This window comes from Anomaloglossus baeobatrachus, chromosome 5 (assembly GCF_048569485.1).
Source record: "Anomaloglossus baeobatrachus isolate aAnoBae1 chromosome 5, aAnoBae1.hap1, whole genome shotgun sequence".
Classification (NCBI taxonomy): Eukaryota; Metazoa; Chordata; class Amphibia; order Anura; family Aromobatidae; genus Anomaloglossus; species Anomaloglossus baeobatrachus.
In genome coordinates this window covers 301,576,546-301,592,225 of record NC_134357.1, presented here as the reverse complement: position 1 = coordinate 301,592,225, position 15,680 = coordinate 301,576,546, and the positions used below count along the sequence as shown (strand labels likewise).

General features: G+C 45.5%; 1 protein-coding gene across 2 annotated transcripts in view; it reads left to right on the top strand.

Annotated features, from left to right (window-relative positions):
* Nucleotides 1-15,680, top strand: part of USH1G (USH1 protein network component sans) — a 141,157-nt gene that overhangs the window by 109,436 nt on the left and 16,041 nt on the right. The window contains exon 3 of one of the 2 annotated variants that reach the window (XM_075349662.1): nucleotides 10,192-11,028. In XM_075349662.1, the coding sequence (XP_075205777.1) occupies nucleotides 10,192-11,028 (837 nt within the window). Of the gene's footprint in view, nucleotides 1-10,191; nucleotides 11,033-15,680 lie in introns of those variants that run through there. The other variant, XM_075349663.1, reaches the window with a different exon arrangement.

The window sequence follows — 15,680 nt, the reverse complement described above, 5'->3', positions numbered from 1 at the left end:
CTGCTATGGATTCCTGGTTTGAGGCACAACCGAAATCCTTTTTACTACAAGTGTAAGAGGGGTTGCACCTGACAATTCCTGTATAGGGTTTAGCTCCAGATTAGCTCCTACCAGGGGAGTCCAGTGTACGGCCCAGTGGGTCCACTCCTGGATGCTCACCGCCCCTTGGTGACCATAACACCAGCCCATCCAACTGGAAAAAGACCTGGAATATAGGGATGGAGCTACCTGATGGATAGTTGAGTGAGACAGGAACTTCTTGGTTGCAAACATGAGAGTATATAAAGAGAGACTAAAAGACCCCTTAACAGAAAGATTGGAGAGAGACCCCAGGGAGGAAAGTCTTCAGAAATGGCAGCATCTGGAGAGAGCTGAGAAAAAAGGCTAAGAGCTGCCTGGATTGTTCTTAGTGATATTTGACTGATGAGAGCTAAGGAAAACTCTGTGATATATTGAGGTCTGGCGAGATTGGTCTTGTTACTGTATAATCCACACTTCATTTCTGAAGTAAAGTTGTGTTATATCGGAGTCCAAAATGGCCGCCATTGGAAGAGGACACAGATGAAGGAGCTCCTGCATATCCAAGAACATCTGGGCTCCTGGTTGAGACAGTGCCAGCTGCAACCCCCTTACAGCATCTCTGGGACCCAGTGAACCCTCGGCGACGCATATTGAGGAAAGAGACCCACTCTAAAGCCCCGCGGGACCCCATCCACAGGGGAGGCCCGAGACCACGCTAAAGATGCCGGGGCCTGGAGCGCGGTGAAAATAGCCCAGGGGAAGAAGAACCATCGGGGGAGGATCGCTGGACCCCCACCGGCGTAGAAGCGGTGCCTGGAGGAGGGAAAATCTTGTCCGGACACTGGCTGAAGAGGCAAGAGGTGGGAATTCCGGCGGCCGCGGGAGATCGAGAGAGAGCCGGCGCCATCTTGCAACAGTGGGAGCAGAGGCCTGGTGACTCGCGGGAAACACAAGAGAGGCGGTGGGGGCCCTGGGAGCCCGCAAGCTAAGGAGGAGGCTTCACTCACCCGATCCGGGAGGGAGAGAAGGACTCGAGCGTAGTGGAGAACGAGCCGGGCACAGTGACTGGGAACCGCTTAGTGGCTCTCAGGCCTGAGTGGAGGCCAGGCAGCGGCGTGACGAGTAGCCTGAGAGAGAAGAGACTGATGAGTGCAACTCCCCTGTCCACAGGGGTGACTGCTATCCTGGTTCGCTCGCCTATTCTCGGGAGCGAACATACGCCGGCTCAGAAGTCGGTGCCTGTCATCAAGGCGCCATAACCCCCAGGGACTGTCCATTAACTTCCAACCCCACAACGCGAGCTGCGCTGGTCTGACAGGGGTGCATGTGTCATGCACTAGTGCAGGGGGACCTGCAGCTTGATATCCTGAGGGGGGTGAGCCGTGTTGGAGTGGTGAGGGGGGCCTGATCAGGGGAGAGGAGGAAGGGCTGAGACTCCCGGAGAAGAGAGAACACTCTGGGGCCTGGGAACATTCAGTGCACTCACAGCGCTCGAGGAACTTAACCCTTGCCCTTCTGCAGTCTCATCCAACATAAGGAGCCGTGATCCTGGACATTGGAGACGTAAATGGGGACAGAAAGTGTGTTTGTGCTGGTCTGCCCACTGTCTCCTCACCAGAGTTAACCCTAGACTGTCCTTAATACATAACCATCTGGCAACCTTGGATTCCCGGCATTACTGAGCAGAGGTGTCAGGTACCCGCTGCAGCTCGACAGGAGTATCAACATACGTATATAAAAGAACAGCCCAGTTCTCGCCCGCTGTCATTATAGCCGAACACAATACCTCAGGGCGGAAGGCCTGCTCCACTCCTTCCTATCATCATACCCTGTGTGGAGTTAAAATGATCTAAACCCATCAGGGATAGAGACTGTATAGGGGTTAATTTCTTTAGCTGTGCAGTCGAGAGTACAGGATGGTGAAAATTGAAAATAAGGCTGCGGGAGCCACCTCTAGACCAAACATTTGCGGAACCCAAAACAGATGGCATCTCCCTGCCCGGCTCAACCTACAAGATAAGATTCTGAGTCCGAGGAAGAGAGCGATATGGAGGAGAAAGGAAAGCAGAAGGAACAACCACTATCAAGATCGTTTATGAAACGTCTCCTTGCTAAAACCATGGCACCTGTACTGAAAGAACTAACTGACATCAAGCAGGATGTAGCACAAATTGGCCACAGAGTGGATTCGCTGGAGTCCGTCAATTCTTCTGTAGTTCATCAGGCAAACTCTGCTCTCACCTGACCCAAGAGGGTCATATTAACCAAATCTACAACACCTTGGAAGATCATGAGAACACGGAACATAGGAATAATCTTCAAGTCAAAGGCCTGCCAGAGTCGTTCGCCACAGAAGCACTGGAATCTGCTCTCCAAGAGATATTCACTAAGTTGCTCCTTCCAGAAGATCCGAGCTCACTAGATCTGGTCAGAGCACATAGGTCCCTGAGACCCAGACCCAAGCAATCTGACCCTCCTCGGGACATTATATGTCACTTCTTGGACTTTCGCGCAAAAGAGCCAGTGCTCAAAAGAGCAAGAGAGGCGGAAAATATCACTTATGAAGGGGCCAATATTTTAATTTTTCAAGAACTTGCTGCCTCCACTCTCAACAAGAGACATGCCCTTAAGCCCTTTACAGAAGCTCTGCACCTGAAGCAGTTAATATACTTGGTTATATCCATTTGGGATTGCAATCACAGCCATGGATAAAAGATACCAGGCCAGGACATCAATAGAAATCCTTAAGATCTGTGAGGAACTGAACATCAATTTGGAGACGCCCCCGAACCTGGAGGCAATCCAACTCGCATCTATGATCCAACCAATGCCGAATCCTACTCTGTGGCACCCGGTAACCACACCCAAAGGCCATAAGAATAAGCAGAAAGCGACAAAAATTCTCCTGCTAAACTCAGCAAGCAACCAGGTCTGATCTATCTTTGCAATCTTAAGGTACCGTCACACTAAGCGACGCTCCAGCGATCCCACCAGCAACCTGACCTGGCAGGGATCGCTGGAGCGTGGCTACACGTGGAAGCATGCTGCGCTTGGTAACTAAGGTAAATATCGGGTAACCAACCCGATATTTACCTTGGTTACCAGCGCACACCGCTTAGCGCTGGCTCCCTGCACACCTAGCCACAGTACACATCGGGTTAATTACCTGATGTGTACTCTGCTACGTGTGCAGAGAGCAGGGAGCCACTGGCAGCGTGAGAGCGGCGGACGCTGGTAACGAAGGTAAATATCGGGTAACCAAGGTAAGGGCTACTTGGTTACCCGCTGTTTACCGTGGTTACCAGCGTCTGCAGAAGCCGGCTCCTGCTGCCTGCACATTTAGTTGTTGCTCTGTTGCTGTTCACAGCGGGAGAGCAACAACTAAAAAATGGTCCAGGACATTCAGCAACAACCAACGACCTCACAGCAGGGGTCAGGTTGTTGCTGGATGTTACACACAGCAACATCGCTAGCAAGTCGTGCCTCAGCAGCGATGTTGCTAGCGATGTGTGACGGTACCTTTACTTCATGACAGGCGGGCCCCCCCCCCCCCTTTTTTTTTTTTTTTTACTCTATTGAGGACACTCTTGATCTAGGTGCTTGACCTCCCATAGGAATCATCTGGATCTCTACCTGCCCCATTGGCTGTCCCTTGAGACGTTGAGAGGGATCTGTTCTCTCTTTTACAGGGCTCTGGGAGAATGTAGGTATAATCTTCGAGTCAAAGGTTCCTTACAGTGTATCAATCACCAGGATTTTCGTATATAAGCTAAAGCCAGTGCTATACTGGCACTATCAGGCTGATACTAAACATACCTTTAGTGGTCAGCTCGGATGTTTAGGTTTTGAAATCCAAGAAAGTAAAGTTTATAAAATTAGCAGCTTCTTGAGTGACAGCAGCTGAGGATCAAATAATATCTGGGGGGTATTCATAGTTATCCCCTCCCCCTGTTAGAATTAGCATAAGTATTATACAATTGATTTACTTTTTCACTTACAGAACCTCTGTGAGGTCATACCCATGTGACCAGAAGGGGCGGGGCCTCAGCCAACAGAAAAATGTTGCTTGGTGGTATCAGCTTTGTTGGCTGAGGCCCCGCCCATTCAGGTCACATGGGTATGACCTCACAGAGGTCGTGCAAGTGAAAAAGTAAATCAATTGTATAATACTTATGCTAATTCCAACAGGAAGGAGGGGATAAGTATGAATACCCCCGCTATTATCTGATCCTCAGCTGCTGTCACTCAAGAAGCTGCTGATTTTATAAACTTTACTTTCTTGGATTTCAAAACCTAAGCATCCGAGCTGACCACTAAAGGTATGAATAGAATCAGCCTGATAGCGCCAGTATAGCACTAGCTTTAGGTTATATAGGAAAATCCTGGTGATTGATACACTTTAAGGAACCTTTATCCTCAAAACTACTGGAACAGCATGTCCATCTTGAACTGTCCTCATACCTCTCTTCCTGCTCTCTCTTTAATCGGTTACAATCTGGCTTCCGACCCCATCATTCCACTGAAACTGCCGTGACCAAAGTCGCTAACGACCTACTAACCGCAAAAGCCAAGCGACACTACTCTGTCCTCCTCCTCCTGGACCTGTCCTCTGCCTTTGACACAGTAGACCACTCCTTTCTTTTACAAATTCTCTCATCTCTGGGCATCACAGACTTGGCGCTATCTTGGATCTCCTCATACTTATCCAACTGAACTTTCAACGTCTCCCACTCTCACATCACTTCCTCATCTCGCCCCCTATCTGTCGGGGTCCCCCAACGTTCAGTTCTTGGACCCTTGCTGTTCTCCATTTACACCTTCGGCCTGGGACAGCTCATAGAGTCCCACGGCTTTCAGTATCATCTCTATGCTGATGATACGCAGATCTACCTCTCTGGACCTGACATCACCTTCCTACTAACCAGAATCCCACAATGTCTGTCTGCTATTTCATCCTTTTTCTCTGCTCGATTCCTAAAACTGAACATGGACAAAACAGAATTCATTGTCTTTCCTCCTCCTCACTCAACCCCCCCCCACCTGACATATCCATCAATGTCAATGGCTGCTCACTTTCCCCAGTGCCACGCGCTCGCTGCCTGGGAGTAATCCTAGACTCTGATCTCTCTTTCAAGCCACACATCTAAGCCCTTTTCACCTCCTGCCGCCTCCAACTAAAAAATATTGCCCGGATCCGTACATTCCTTTCCCAAGAAGCTGCAAAAACCCTAATACATGCCCTTATTATCTCCCGTCTAGATTATTGCAACCTCCTGCTCTGTGGCCTCCCTTCTAACTGTCTCGCACCCCTACAATCTATGATAAACTATGCTGCCCGGCTAATCCACCTGTCCCCACGCTACTCCCCGACCTCTCCTCTCTGCCAATCCCTTCACTGGCTTCCCATTGCCCAACGACTCCAGTTCAAAACACTAACCATGACATACAAAGCCATTCACAACCTGTCTCCTTCCTACATCTGTGACCTAGTCTCCCGGTACTTACCTACACGTAACCTCCGATCCTCACAAGATCTCCTTCTCTACTCCCCTCTCATCTTCTCTTCCCACCATCGCATCCAAGATTTCGCCCGTGCCTCCCCCATACTCTGGAATGCTCTGCCACAACACATCAGACTCTCGCCTACCTTGCCAAGCTTCAAAAGGAACCTGAAGACCCACCTCTTCCGACAAGCCTACAACCTGCCGTAACCCTCAGTCTGATAAAGCGCCGCACAATCAGCTCTAGCCTCACCTACTGTATCCTCATTTATCCCTTGTAGACTGTGAGCCCTCGTGGGCAGGGACCTCTATCCTCCTGTACCTGTCTGTGTCTTGTACTGTTTATTATTATTGTACTTGTTCCTATTATGTATACCCCTTTCACATGTAAAGCGCCATGGAATTGATGGCGCTATAATAATAAATAATAATAATAATAATAATAATCTTCAGAGGTTGTTTTCCACCCAGCACCGGACTCTTAACTTGATTGATAACTCACAGTCTGATTTGTTTGCCTGATGCCTCATATCACACAGACAAGTAAGCTATCAATTAAGCTAAAGATACTGATACTGGAAAGAACCTCCAGACGCTAAAGCTGGGTTCACACATAGCGACAGCGACAACGACGTCGCTGTTACGTCACCATTTTCTGTGATGTAACAGCGACCTTGTAAGTCGCTGTTATGATCGCTGCTTAGCTGTCAAACACAGCAGAAGCAGCAGTGATCATAACAACGCTGTGCTACATGTGCAGAGAGCAGGGGGCTGCGCTTAACGCTTGCTCCCTGCTCTCCTTGCTACAGTATACATCGGGTTAATTACCCGATGTGTACTGCAGCTACATGTGCAGAGAGCAGGGAGCCTCGCACACTGCTTAGCGCTTGCTCCCTGCTCTCCTAGCTACAGTACACATCGGGTTAATTACCCAATGTGTACTGCAGCTACATTTTCAGGGAGCCACACACACTGCTTAGCGCTTGCTCCCTGCTCTCCTAGCTACAGTACACATCGGGTTAATTACCCGATGTGTACTGCAGCAACATGTGCAGAGAGCAGGGAGCCGGCACTGGCAGCGAGAGCGGATGCTGGTAACGAAGGTAAATATCGGGTAACCAGGGAAAGGTCTTCCCTTGGTTACCTGATGTTTACCCTGGTTACAGCTTACCGCAGCTGCCAGACGCCGGCTCCTGCTCGCTTCATTTCGTCGCTCTCTCGCTGTCACACACAGCGATGTGTGCGTCACAGCGGGAGAGCGACGACCAAAAAATGAAGCTGGACATTCAGCAACGACTGGTGACCTCACAGCAGGGGCCGGGTCGTTGCTGGATGTCACACACAGCGACAGCGACGGGACGTCGCTGCAACGTCACAGAAAATGGTGATGTAGCAGCGACGTCGTTGTCGCGGTGTGTGACACCACCTTAAGGCTCCTCAAGTGCTCTGCCACACCCAGAGCACTTAATGCCTAATTAAATAAAATATACATAAAAAAATTAAATGCTAATTACTGAGGATGAGCAACAAATAGAAGATATAAAGGTGTTGATGGACTTGCATGCCCATACAGTCAGGGCCAGAAATATTTGGACAGTGACACAAGTTTTGTTATTTTAGCTGTTTACAAAAACATGTTCAGAAATACAATTATATATATAATATGGGCTGAAAGTGCACACTCCCAGCTGTAATATGAGAGTTTTCACATCCAAATCGGAGAAAGGGTTTAGGAATCATAGCTCTGTAATGCATAGCCTCCTCTTTTTCAAGGGACCAAAAGTAATTGGACAAGGGACTCTAAGGGCTGCAATTAACTCTGAAGGCGTCTCCCTCGTTAACCTGTAATCAATGAAGTAGTTAAAAGGTCTGGGGTTGATTACAGGTGTGTGGTTTTGCATTTGGAAGCTGTTGCTGTGACCAGACAACATGCGGTCTAAGGAACTCTCAATTGAGGTGAAGCAGAACATCCTGAGGCTGAAAAAAAGAAAAAATCCATCAGAGAGATAGCAGACATGCTTGGAGTAGCAAAATCAACAGTCGGGTACATTCTGAGAAAAAAGGAATTGACTGGTAAGCTTGGGAACTCAAAAAGGCCTGGGCGTCCACGGATGACAACAGTGGTGGATGATCGCCGCATACTTTCTTTGGTGAAGAAGAACCCGTTCACAACATCAACTGAAGTCCAGAACACTCTCAGTGAAGTAGGTGTATCTGTCTCTAAGTCAACAGTAAAGAGAAGACTCCATGAAAGTAAATACAAAGGGTTCACATCTAGATGCAAACCATTCATCAATTCCAAAAATAGACAGGCCAGAGTTAAATTTGCTGAAAAACACCTCATGAAGCCAGCTCAGTTCTGGAAAAGTATTCTATGGACAGATGAGACAAAGATCAACCTGTACCAGAATGATGGGAAGAAAAAAGTTTGGAGAAGAAAGGGAACGGCACATGATCCAAGGCACACCACATCCTCTGTAAAACATGGTGGAGTCAACGTGATGGTATGGGCATGCATGGCTTTCAATGGCACTGGGTCACTTGTGTTTATTGATGACATAACAGCAGACAAGAGTAGCCGGATGAATTCTGAAGTGTACCGGGATATACTTTCAGCCCAGATTCAGCCAAATGCCGCAAAGTTGATCGGACGGCGCTTCATAGTACAGATGGACAATGACCCCAAGCATACAGCCAAAGCTACCCAGGAGTTCATGAGTGCAAAAAAAGTGGAACATTCTGCAATGGCCAAGTCAATCACCAGATCTTAACCCAATTGAGCATGCATTTCACTTGCTCAAATCCAGACTTAAGACGGAAAGACCCACAAACAAGCAAGACCTGAAGGCTGCGGCTGTAAAGGCCTGGCAAAGCATTAAGAAGGAGGAAAGCCAGCGTTTAGTGATGTCCATGGGTTCCAGACTTAAGGCAGTGATTGCCTCCAAAGGATTCGCAACAAAATATTGAAAATAAAAATATTTTGTTTGGGTTTGGTTTATTTGTCCAATTACTTTTGACCTCCTAAAATGTGGAGTGTTTGTAAAGAAATGTGTACAATTCCTACAATTTCTATCAGATATTTTTGTTCAAACCTTCAAATTAAACGTTACAATCTGCACTTGAATTCTGTTGTAGAGGTTTCATTTCAAATCCAATGTGGTGGCATGCAGAGCCCAACTCGCGAAAATTGTGTCACTGTCCAAATATTTCTGGACCTAACTGTATATGCGGTTTGGGTGTTCCCTTTACAAGTAATATCCAATTTACCAAAGGACAATTCTGATGTCAAAGAAAGAGTGAGCAGTAGTCATATGTAGCTATATGTAAAAGCACTGGCATATAGAGCTAGTATTCATACCAGTCATTGGAATTATTTGCCCAAAAATAACGATGGTTGTGGCACTGACCTGAATTGTGCCAATACAACATCTAATGATATGTCATTACAACTTATTACTATGCAAGTGCATTGCTTTTGTCCTGATACCCGATCGTTATCAGTTTCTTATCTCCTGACTTGCTTGTGGTAAAAAGTTATGGTTAGGCTTCCAGCAGCTTCTAAGAAAGTAACCAAATAGAAATCAGCATGTTGTACCCTGTACAGTATCTACAGTAACTGATCCAACATTTTAGATACATTTTCAGGATTCCACTAGCCCACCAGAATATCATTTTATGGGCCCAGACTCTGATTCAGTAATGGACTCCAGACGTTCAGCATAGAATATATCCATCTGGACTTGACTTTATAGCCAGTCACATCCATCTGTTCATTTCTAATACATTTATTCAATATAGCCAATTCAATTACACATTGTTAATTATTAGGGATGATCGAATACTTTGTTTTTTCGGCTTCGCGAATATTTTACGAATACCTTGCCGCTATTCGACTATTCTCGAATATTCGATACGCAATTTAAGTCTATGGGAAACCCGAATGACAACTATTCGGAACTTTTCGATCTTCCCATAGGCTTACATTGCGCATCGAATAGTCAAATAGCGGTGAGGTATTCGTAAAATTTTTGTGAAGCCGAATAATCGAAGCATTCGATCATCCCTATTAATATGTGTCCTGCATGTGTAATGAGGTCATCAAAGTTTAAGACGCAATGAAACATGAGTACTTATAACAATTTGTCACCAGGTTTTTGCCACCTTATCTGAGTGCAGCACAATGTGAAGACAGAGACCCTGATTCCAGCGATGTGCTACTTACTGGGCTGCTCGCTGTAGATTTAATAAAATCTCTTTTATCAGCAGGATATTATCATTAGAGGACTAGTACACCAGCTGTCATGTAGTCCTTCATATTTATAAGCCAGCCCCACCACAGATTGGCAGCTTTCTGCCTATGCGCAGTGTACACAGAAAGCTGCCAATCAGTGCTGTGGGCGGGGTTATACAGAGTCCCTATATCATGCCGAACTCAGATAGGGTAGAAAAAAACTTCCCTTTGAGATGGATGGTGGGTCTAAAGAATAATCTCTGATGGTCTCAAGGTATCACTGTCTGTTTCCACATAACTGAAGATTCATTATTTTTGAATGGTAAAAATGGGTATTGACCCTCAACTAACTTTGTTCTAAAGGTTAAATGGTAAACGAAACATGAAAAATTACCATATGTTTGTACTAATTTTTTACTCTTTTTCTTCCCTTCTCAGCTCTGTGAGCCAACGCTTCCCAAGTGCCACTTTGCTTTCTACCATGCCATATTCACATGCTGCAGGCACCACAAAGGGAAAAACTAAGATGCAAAAGAAGCTGGAGAGAAGGAAACAGAATGATGGGACTTTTAAGATATATGAAGACGGTAGGAAAAGTGTACGATCACTTTCAGGACTTCAGCTAGGGAATGATGTCATGTTTGTGAAGCAGGGAACCTATGCAAGCCCACGGGACAGAGGTCGCCAACACCTTCGTGATATGTTTTCACATGAAGATTCAATGTCTAGAGCTGTAAGTGATCCTGGACTTCATGTGGAGTCAGCTCACTCTGAGGTTAGCACAGACTCTGGACACGATTCTTTGTTTACTAGACCAGGGCTTGGTACCATGGTATTCAGGAGAAACTATCTTAGTACTGGGCTGTTTGGTATGGGAAGACAGGAGGACAATGCACTCAATATAGATGGTGGGGAGGTGAAGCTACGCAGTCGCCTAAAACGCTCTTCAAGTTTAGATGACAGTATTGGCAGCGCTGGTAGCTTGCAGGTAAGAAATGAGCAGGAGCTACCATGGGAAGATGAGGAATTAGGACTAGATGATGATGAGGAACCAGACACCCCTCCACTGGAGACCTTCTTGGCCTCACTACAGATGACAGATCTGGTAACCCTGCTTCAGGATGAGAAGATTGACCTGGCAGCTCTCACTCTTTGCTCAGATCATGACCTCAAAAGTATACGAATTCCACTTGGACCACGCAAGAAAATCCTAGATGGTATTCACAGAAGAAAACAGGCACTGGAGAGACCAACATCCATGGAAGATACTGAGCTGTAAGTTTTTGTTACTACATTTTAAAATTCATCATGGTTGTATGGTGCCATATGTATAGTTGTGTTCAGCAGTCAGTCAAAACCAAGAGTAATTAAAGCTCTATAGCTATAGAAGCCATGATTTATATAATACGAAAAGGGGCCATATCAGAGCCAAAGACCCTACCCACAGTCCTGCCCCACAACACCGCCCAATGAACTGAAAGCTTAGGAATAGCAAACTTCTAATGATGATTAAACAACAACCAGGATGCAGATTTTTTTCATTGATGGTATCTATTGAGTCAGTATAACAGTGTCATTAAGGCCATACCATTATTTTAACATGCATAATCCTGATGACAGGTTCTCTTTAAATAACTGTTGGCCAAACATTCACTCAACAGCAATTTGTCCCGATCATGTCAGCCAAGTGTGTATGTGTTTTCAAAGGAAAGAGTTGAGTAAATGACTGGTATATATCTTTAATTGTGGCATATTTTCTAAGAGAACAAAAGGATCATTTGTTGAAAATCAGTGTTCCTGCTCTTTCTCTCCCCTACATCATCTGACAGAGAATAGTTGTCAGACAATTAAATTGCCTGGATTAGATGACTTTTATCCAATGTGCATGCCTCAAGATACAATTGGCATCCTGTCTGTAATACAAAGACATCCTATACGGTGGTAACATCTCAGGATGTACACTCCTCAACATTGATATTGCAATGTTAAGGAGGAAAATTCATGAAATTGTGGAAATCACAGGATGGATAGAAATTTTAATGATATGCAAATGATTAAAAACAATGATAACAAAATTGATTAACTCAGCATAGAGTATGAGCTTCACGTGAAGAAATACATGTACTTACACACCTTGGTATACTATCAATCAGGTTATTAAAGGGAATATTTCACCAGGTTTTTGCGACAATCTGAGAGCAGCATAATGTCGGCAAAGAGATTCTGAAACTAACCATGTTTACCTAAAGGCCGCTTTACACGCTGCGATATCGGTACCGATATCGCTAGCGTGGGTACCCGCCCCCATCTGTTGTGCGACACAGGCCAATCGCTGCCCGTGCCGCACAACATCGCCCAGACCCGTCACACGTATTTACCTGCCCGGCGACGTCGCTGTGAGCGGCGAGCCTCCTCCTTTCTAAGGGGGCGGTTCGTTCAGCGTCACAGCGACGTCACAGCAGCGTCACTGAACCGCCGCCCAATAGAAGCGGAGGGGTGGAGATGAGCGGGACGTAACATCCCGCCCACCTCCTTCCTTCGCATTGCGGCCGGGAGGCAGGTAAGGAGAGCTTCCTCGTTCCTGCGGTGTCACACGAAGCGATGTGTGCTGCCGCAGGAACGAGGAACAACTTCGTTACTGCTGCAGTAACGATATTTGAGAATGGACCCCCATGTCACCGATGAGCGAATTTGCATGTTTTTGCGACTATGCAAAATCGCTCATAGGTGTCACACACAACGGCATCGCTAATGCGGCCGGATGTGCATCACAAATTCTGTAACCCCCAACGACTTTGCATTAGCGATGTCGTAGCGTCTAAAGCCCCCTTTAGATTACATTTTAACTTATCTTAGAATTGAGTGTAGCGGCGCTGGCAGCTGTCCCCGCCCATACCAGGCTCTAAATAGAGATTGTGTATTGACTGTGAGGTGTCAATCACAGCAGTAGGAATGCCAGACTGATCTGTTTATGCAGAGGAGTCACACCAATCTTAATCACAGAGCAATAAACCCTTTAGTAAGAGTAAAAAATAGCTGGCACATATATAAGAGAAGCACAGATGTTTTGGTTTTTTTAACCCTTGCAGCATGTTGTCCTCAGCTTACATTGCAAAATCCTGGTGACAGATTCCCTTTAATGGTTGTCTTAGAAATGTTCTGCACATAAATTATCATTATCTGCTGCTGCGGCTCTCTTGACAATTGACCTTCAATGCTGTTCTAGATGTGCTCGATGGGAGACAAGTCTGGAGATATGTGACCTGGCATTGCCATGTTGAAACACATCTCTTGGGACACTGGGACATTGGGCGTTACACTGGTTCCACAACCAAATCAATGTAACGCCGAGCTGTTAGTGTACCTGGAATGAAGGCTAGAGGGGACAGGCTATCATACATTGTCACCCCACACCATATTGCCAACAGTAGGACTAGTGTGCCGTTCCCTCGTGAAGGCCACTTCATTGTATTGCCCAAGTGGTCTCTAGACTAATCTCCGGCTATTATTGCATTTAAAAAAAAATTTGGGAGTCCTCTCTGAAGAGGATAGATCACCATTTATCTTACATTCCTCCATTAATGCCTCTAATATCCAACCATGTCAGAGTTTCATTGATTTTGTAGTGGAAACAGTGTTATGGCCAAGTGTCCCAGGAGCCATTTTTCAACATGACAAAGCCTTGTCGCATGCTGCTGTGAACAGTTGCCATTGCTTAAGCGTGCTAACCTGGCCTGCAGCATCTCCAAACTTGTCGTTTTGTCAAGCACATCTGGGACATCATTAGTTGACAATTTCAAAGGAAGTGCAGCAGAACATTCCTCCGACAATCATTAACCCCTTTATGACTCATGATGTACCGGTACGTCATAGGTCATGTGCGTCACCTCAATGCGGCCTCATGTGCGAGCCCACATGTTTCTCCCCATATGTCGACTGATATGATCAGCCGACGTGCAGCTAACAGACGCGGGTGGATCTCAGATCCACCCCCACCTGTTAACTAGATAAATCCCACTGTCAATATCTGACAGCAGGAATTAACGTGCTTTGGCAGGAAGCACCCCATTTCCCGCCTTCATCGGCGGCCCCATAACATGATCACGGGGTGCCGATGGGTTGTCATGACAGCTAGAGGTCAGCTGATGACCCCTGTCGCTGTCATGACTCACTTTCTGTGAATGTCGGCAGAGCGCTAGCGCTCACAGGAAATCAGCATTTCTGCTGTTCAGAACGGTGCTGAAGCATCTCTCGGAACAGCAGAAGAGTGTATGAGCTTCAAGCCCCCTAAGAAGACTAGTAAAAACAAGAAAAAGTGTAAAAGAAAGTTTTTAAAAACATGAAAAAAATAAGTTCAAATCATCCTCCTTTTGCCGCATTTAAAATAAAACAAAAAATACACATATTTGATATTGCCACAATAAAGAAATGCCCGATCTATCAAAATATAAAATAAATTAATCTTATTGGTAAACGGCATAGCAAGAAAAAAAAAATCGAACCGCCAGAATTACGTGTTTTTGGTCGCCGCAACATTGCAACAAATGCAATAAGAGGCGATCAAAACATCATATCTAACTGAAAATGACATAATTAAAAGCGTCTTCTCAAGGTGCAAAGAATAATGTCAACAAAGCGCAAATCCTTCTGTTGACAAATTTCTGAATTTTTTTCACCACTTAAATAATGAGAAAACTATACATGTTTGGTGTCTACGACCTCATACTGACCTGGAGAATATTATTGCCTGGTCAGTTTTACCATGTAGTGAATATGGTAAATAAAAAAAACGAACAAAATAATCATAGAATTGCACTTTTTTTTGCAATTTCACCACACTTGGAATTTTTGTTCCCGTTTTCCAGTACAATATGTGGCAGAATGAATGGTGTGAGTCAAAAGTACAACTCAGCCCGCAAAAAACAAGCCTTCATATGGTTATTTCTATGGGAAATTAAAAAAGTTATGGCTCTTGGAAGAAAGAGAGGAAAAAAAAACGGAAACATAAAATGGAAAGTCGCTGGGTGGTGAAGGGGTTACCTCACTGATAGCAGCCAATGTGTGTTAGTGCGGGTATTTCTGCATGTGTCACTCAAACTTGATACTGAATAAATCGAGATTTCTTGAACATTTTGTTTACATTTGTTTCATCATTAGCATATCATTAGCATGTCTAGCAATCCTGTAACTTTCATAATTCCATTACATTTCCTTCTAAGGCTATGCTTACACAGGACGTTTTAGCAGCGTTTTTTTCTTGACCAAAACCTAATCTTGTAGCAGAATGTCTCCTGGGAGTCATCTGCAGTTTTGGTGCAGTTATTGTGGCGTATTTGCAGCGGTTTTTTTATGTAATGTCAAGGCCAGCAAGGGTTCAGGAGTACCCGAGTGCTATGCCGGGCCAAGATTGACCTGGATCCTGCACTCGGGTAGTAAGAAAAAAAAAGGTAGAAAGAAAAAAAAAAAAGTAAAGCAAGTGCGCTATACTTACCAGTCTCCGGTAGATGCTAGAGTGTATGGGCTCCTTCCAGGTATGACATCTTCAACAGGCCCCTATCACATGGGGGGAAGGGTGGCGAAGCATGATTGTAGTGGCAGGGAGGAAACATCTCAAAGCTCACTAACCAAGCCATTCACGCCCTTAACCCAGCTAGACACGCCCGCTAATCTGGAAGGAGCCCATAAATTCTAGGATCATTCGTACCTGCTCCCACGGCCCCTCCTACTTCCGGTGCTGCTCATTAGCCTCATGCATATTCACCGCTTCCCCCGCCCCCCTCTCCACTGAAGTCTGCCGGTCTATCGTACAGTAAAAAAATAAATAAATAAAAATGACATAGGGTGTCCCCATATTTTGATACCCAGCAGAGATATAAAATAAGAGGAACCCCACACTGTTTTTAATTATTTAAATAAATAATTAAAAA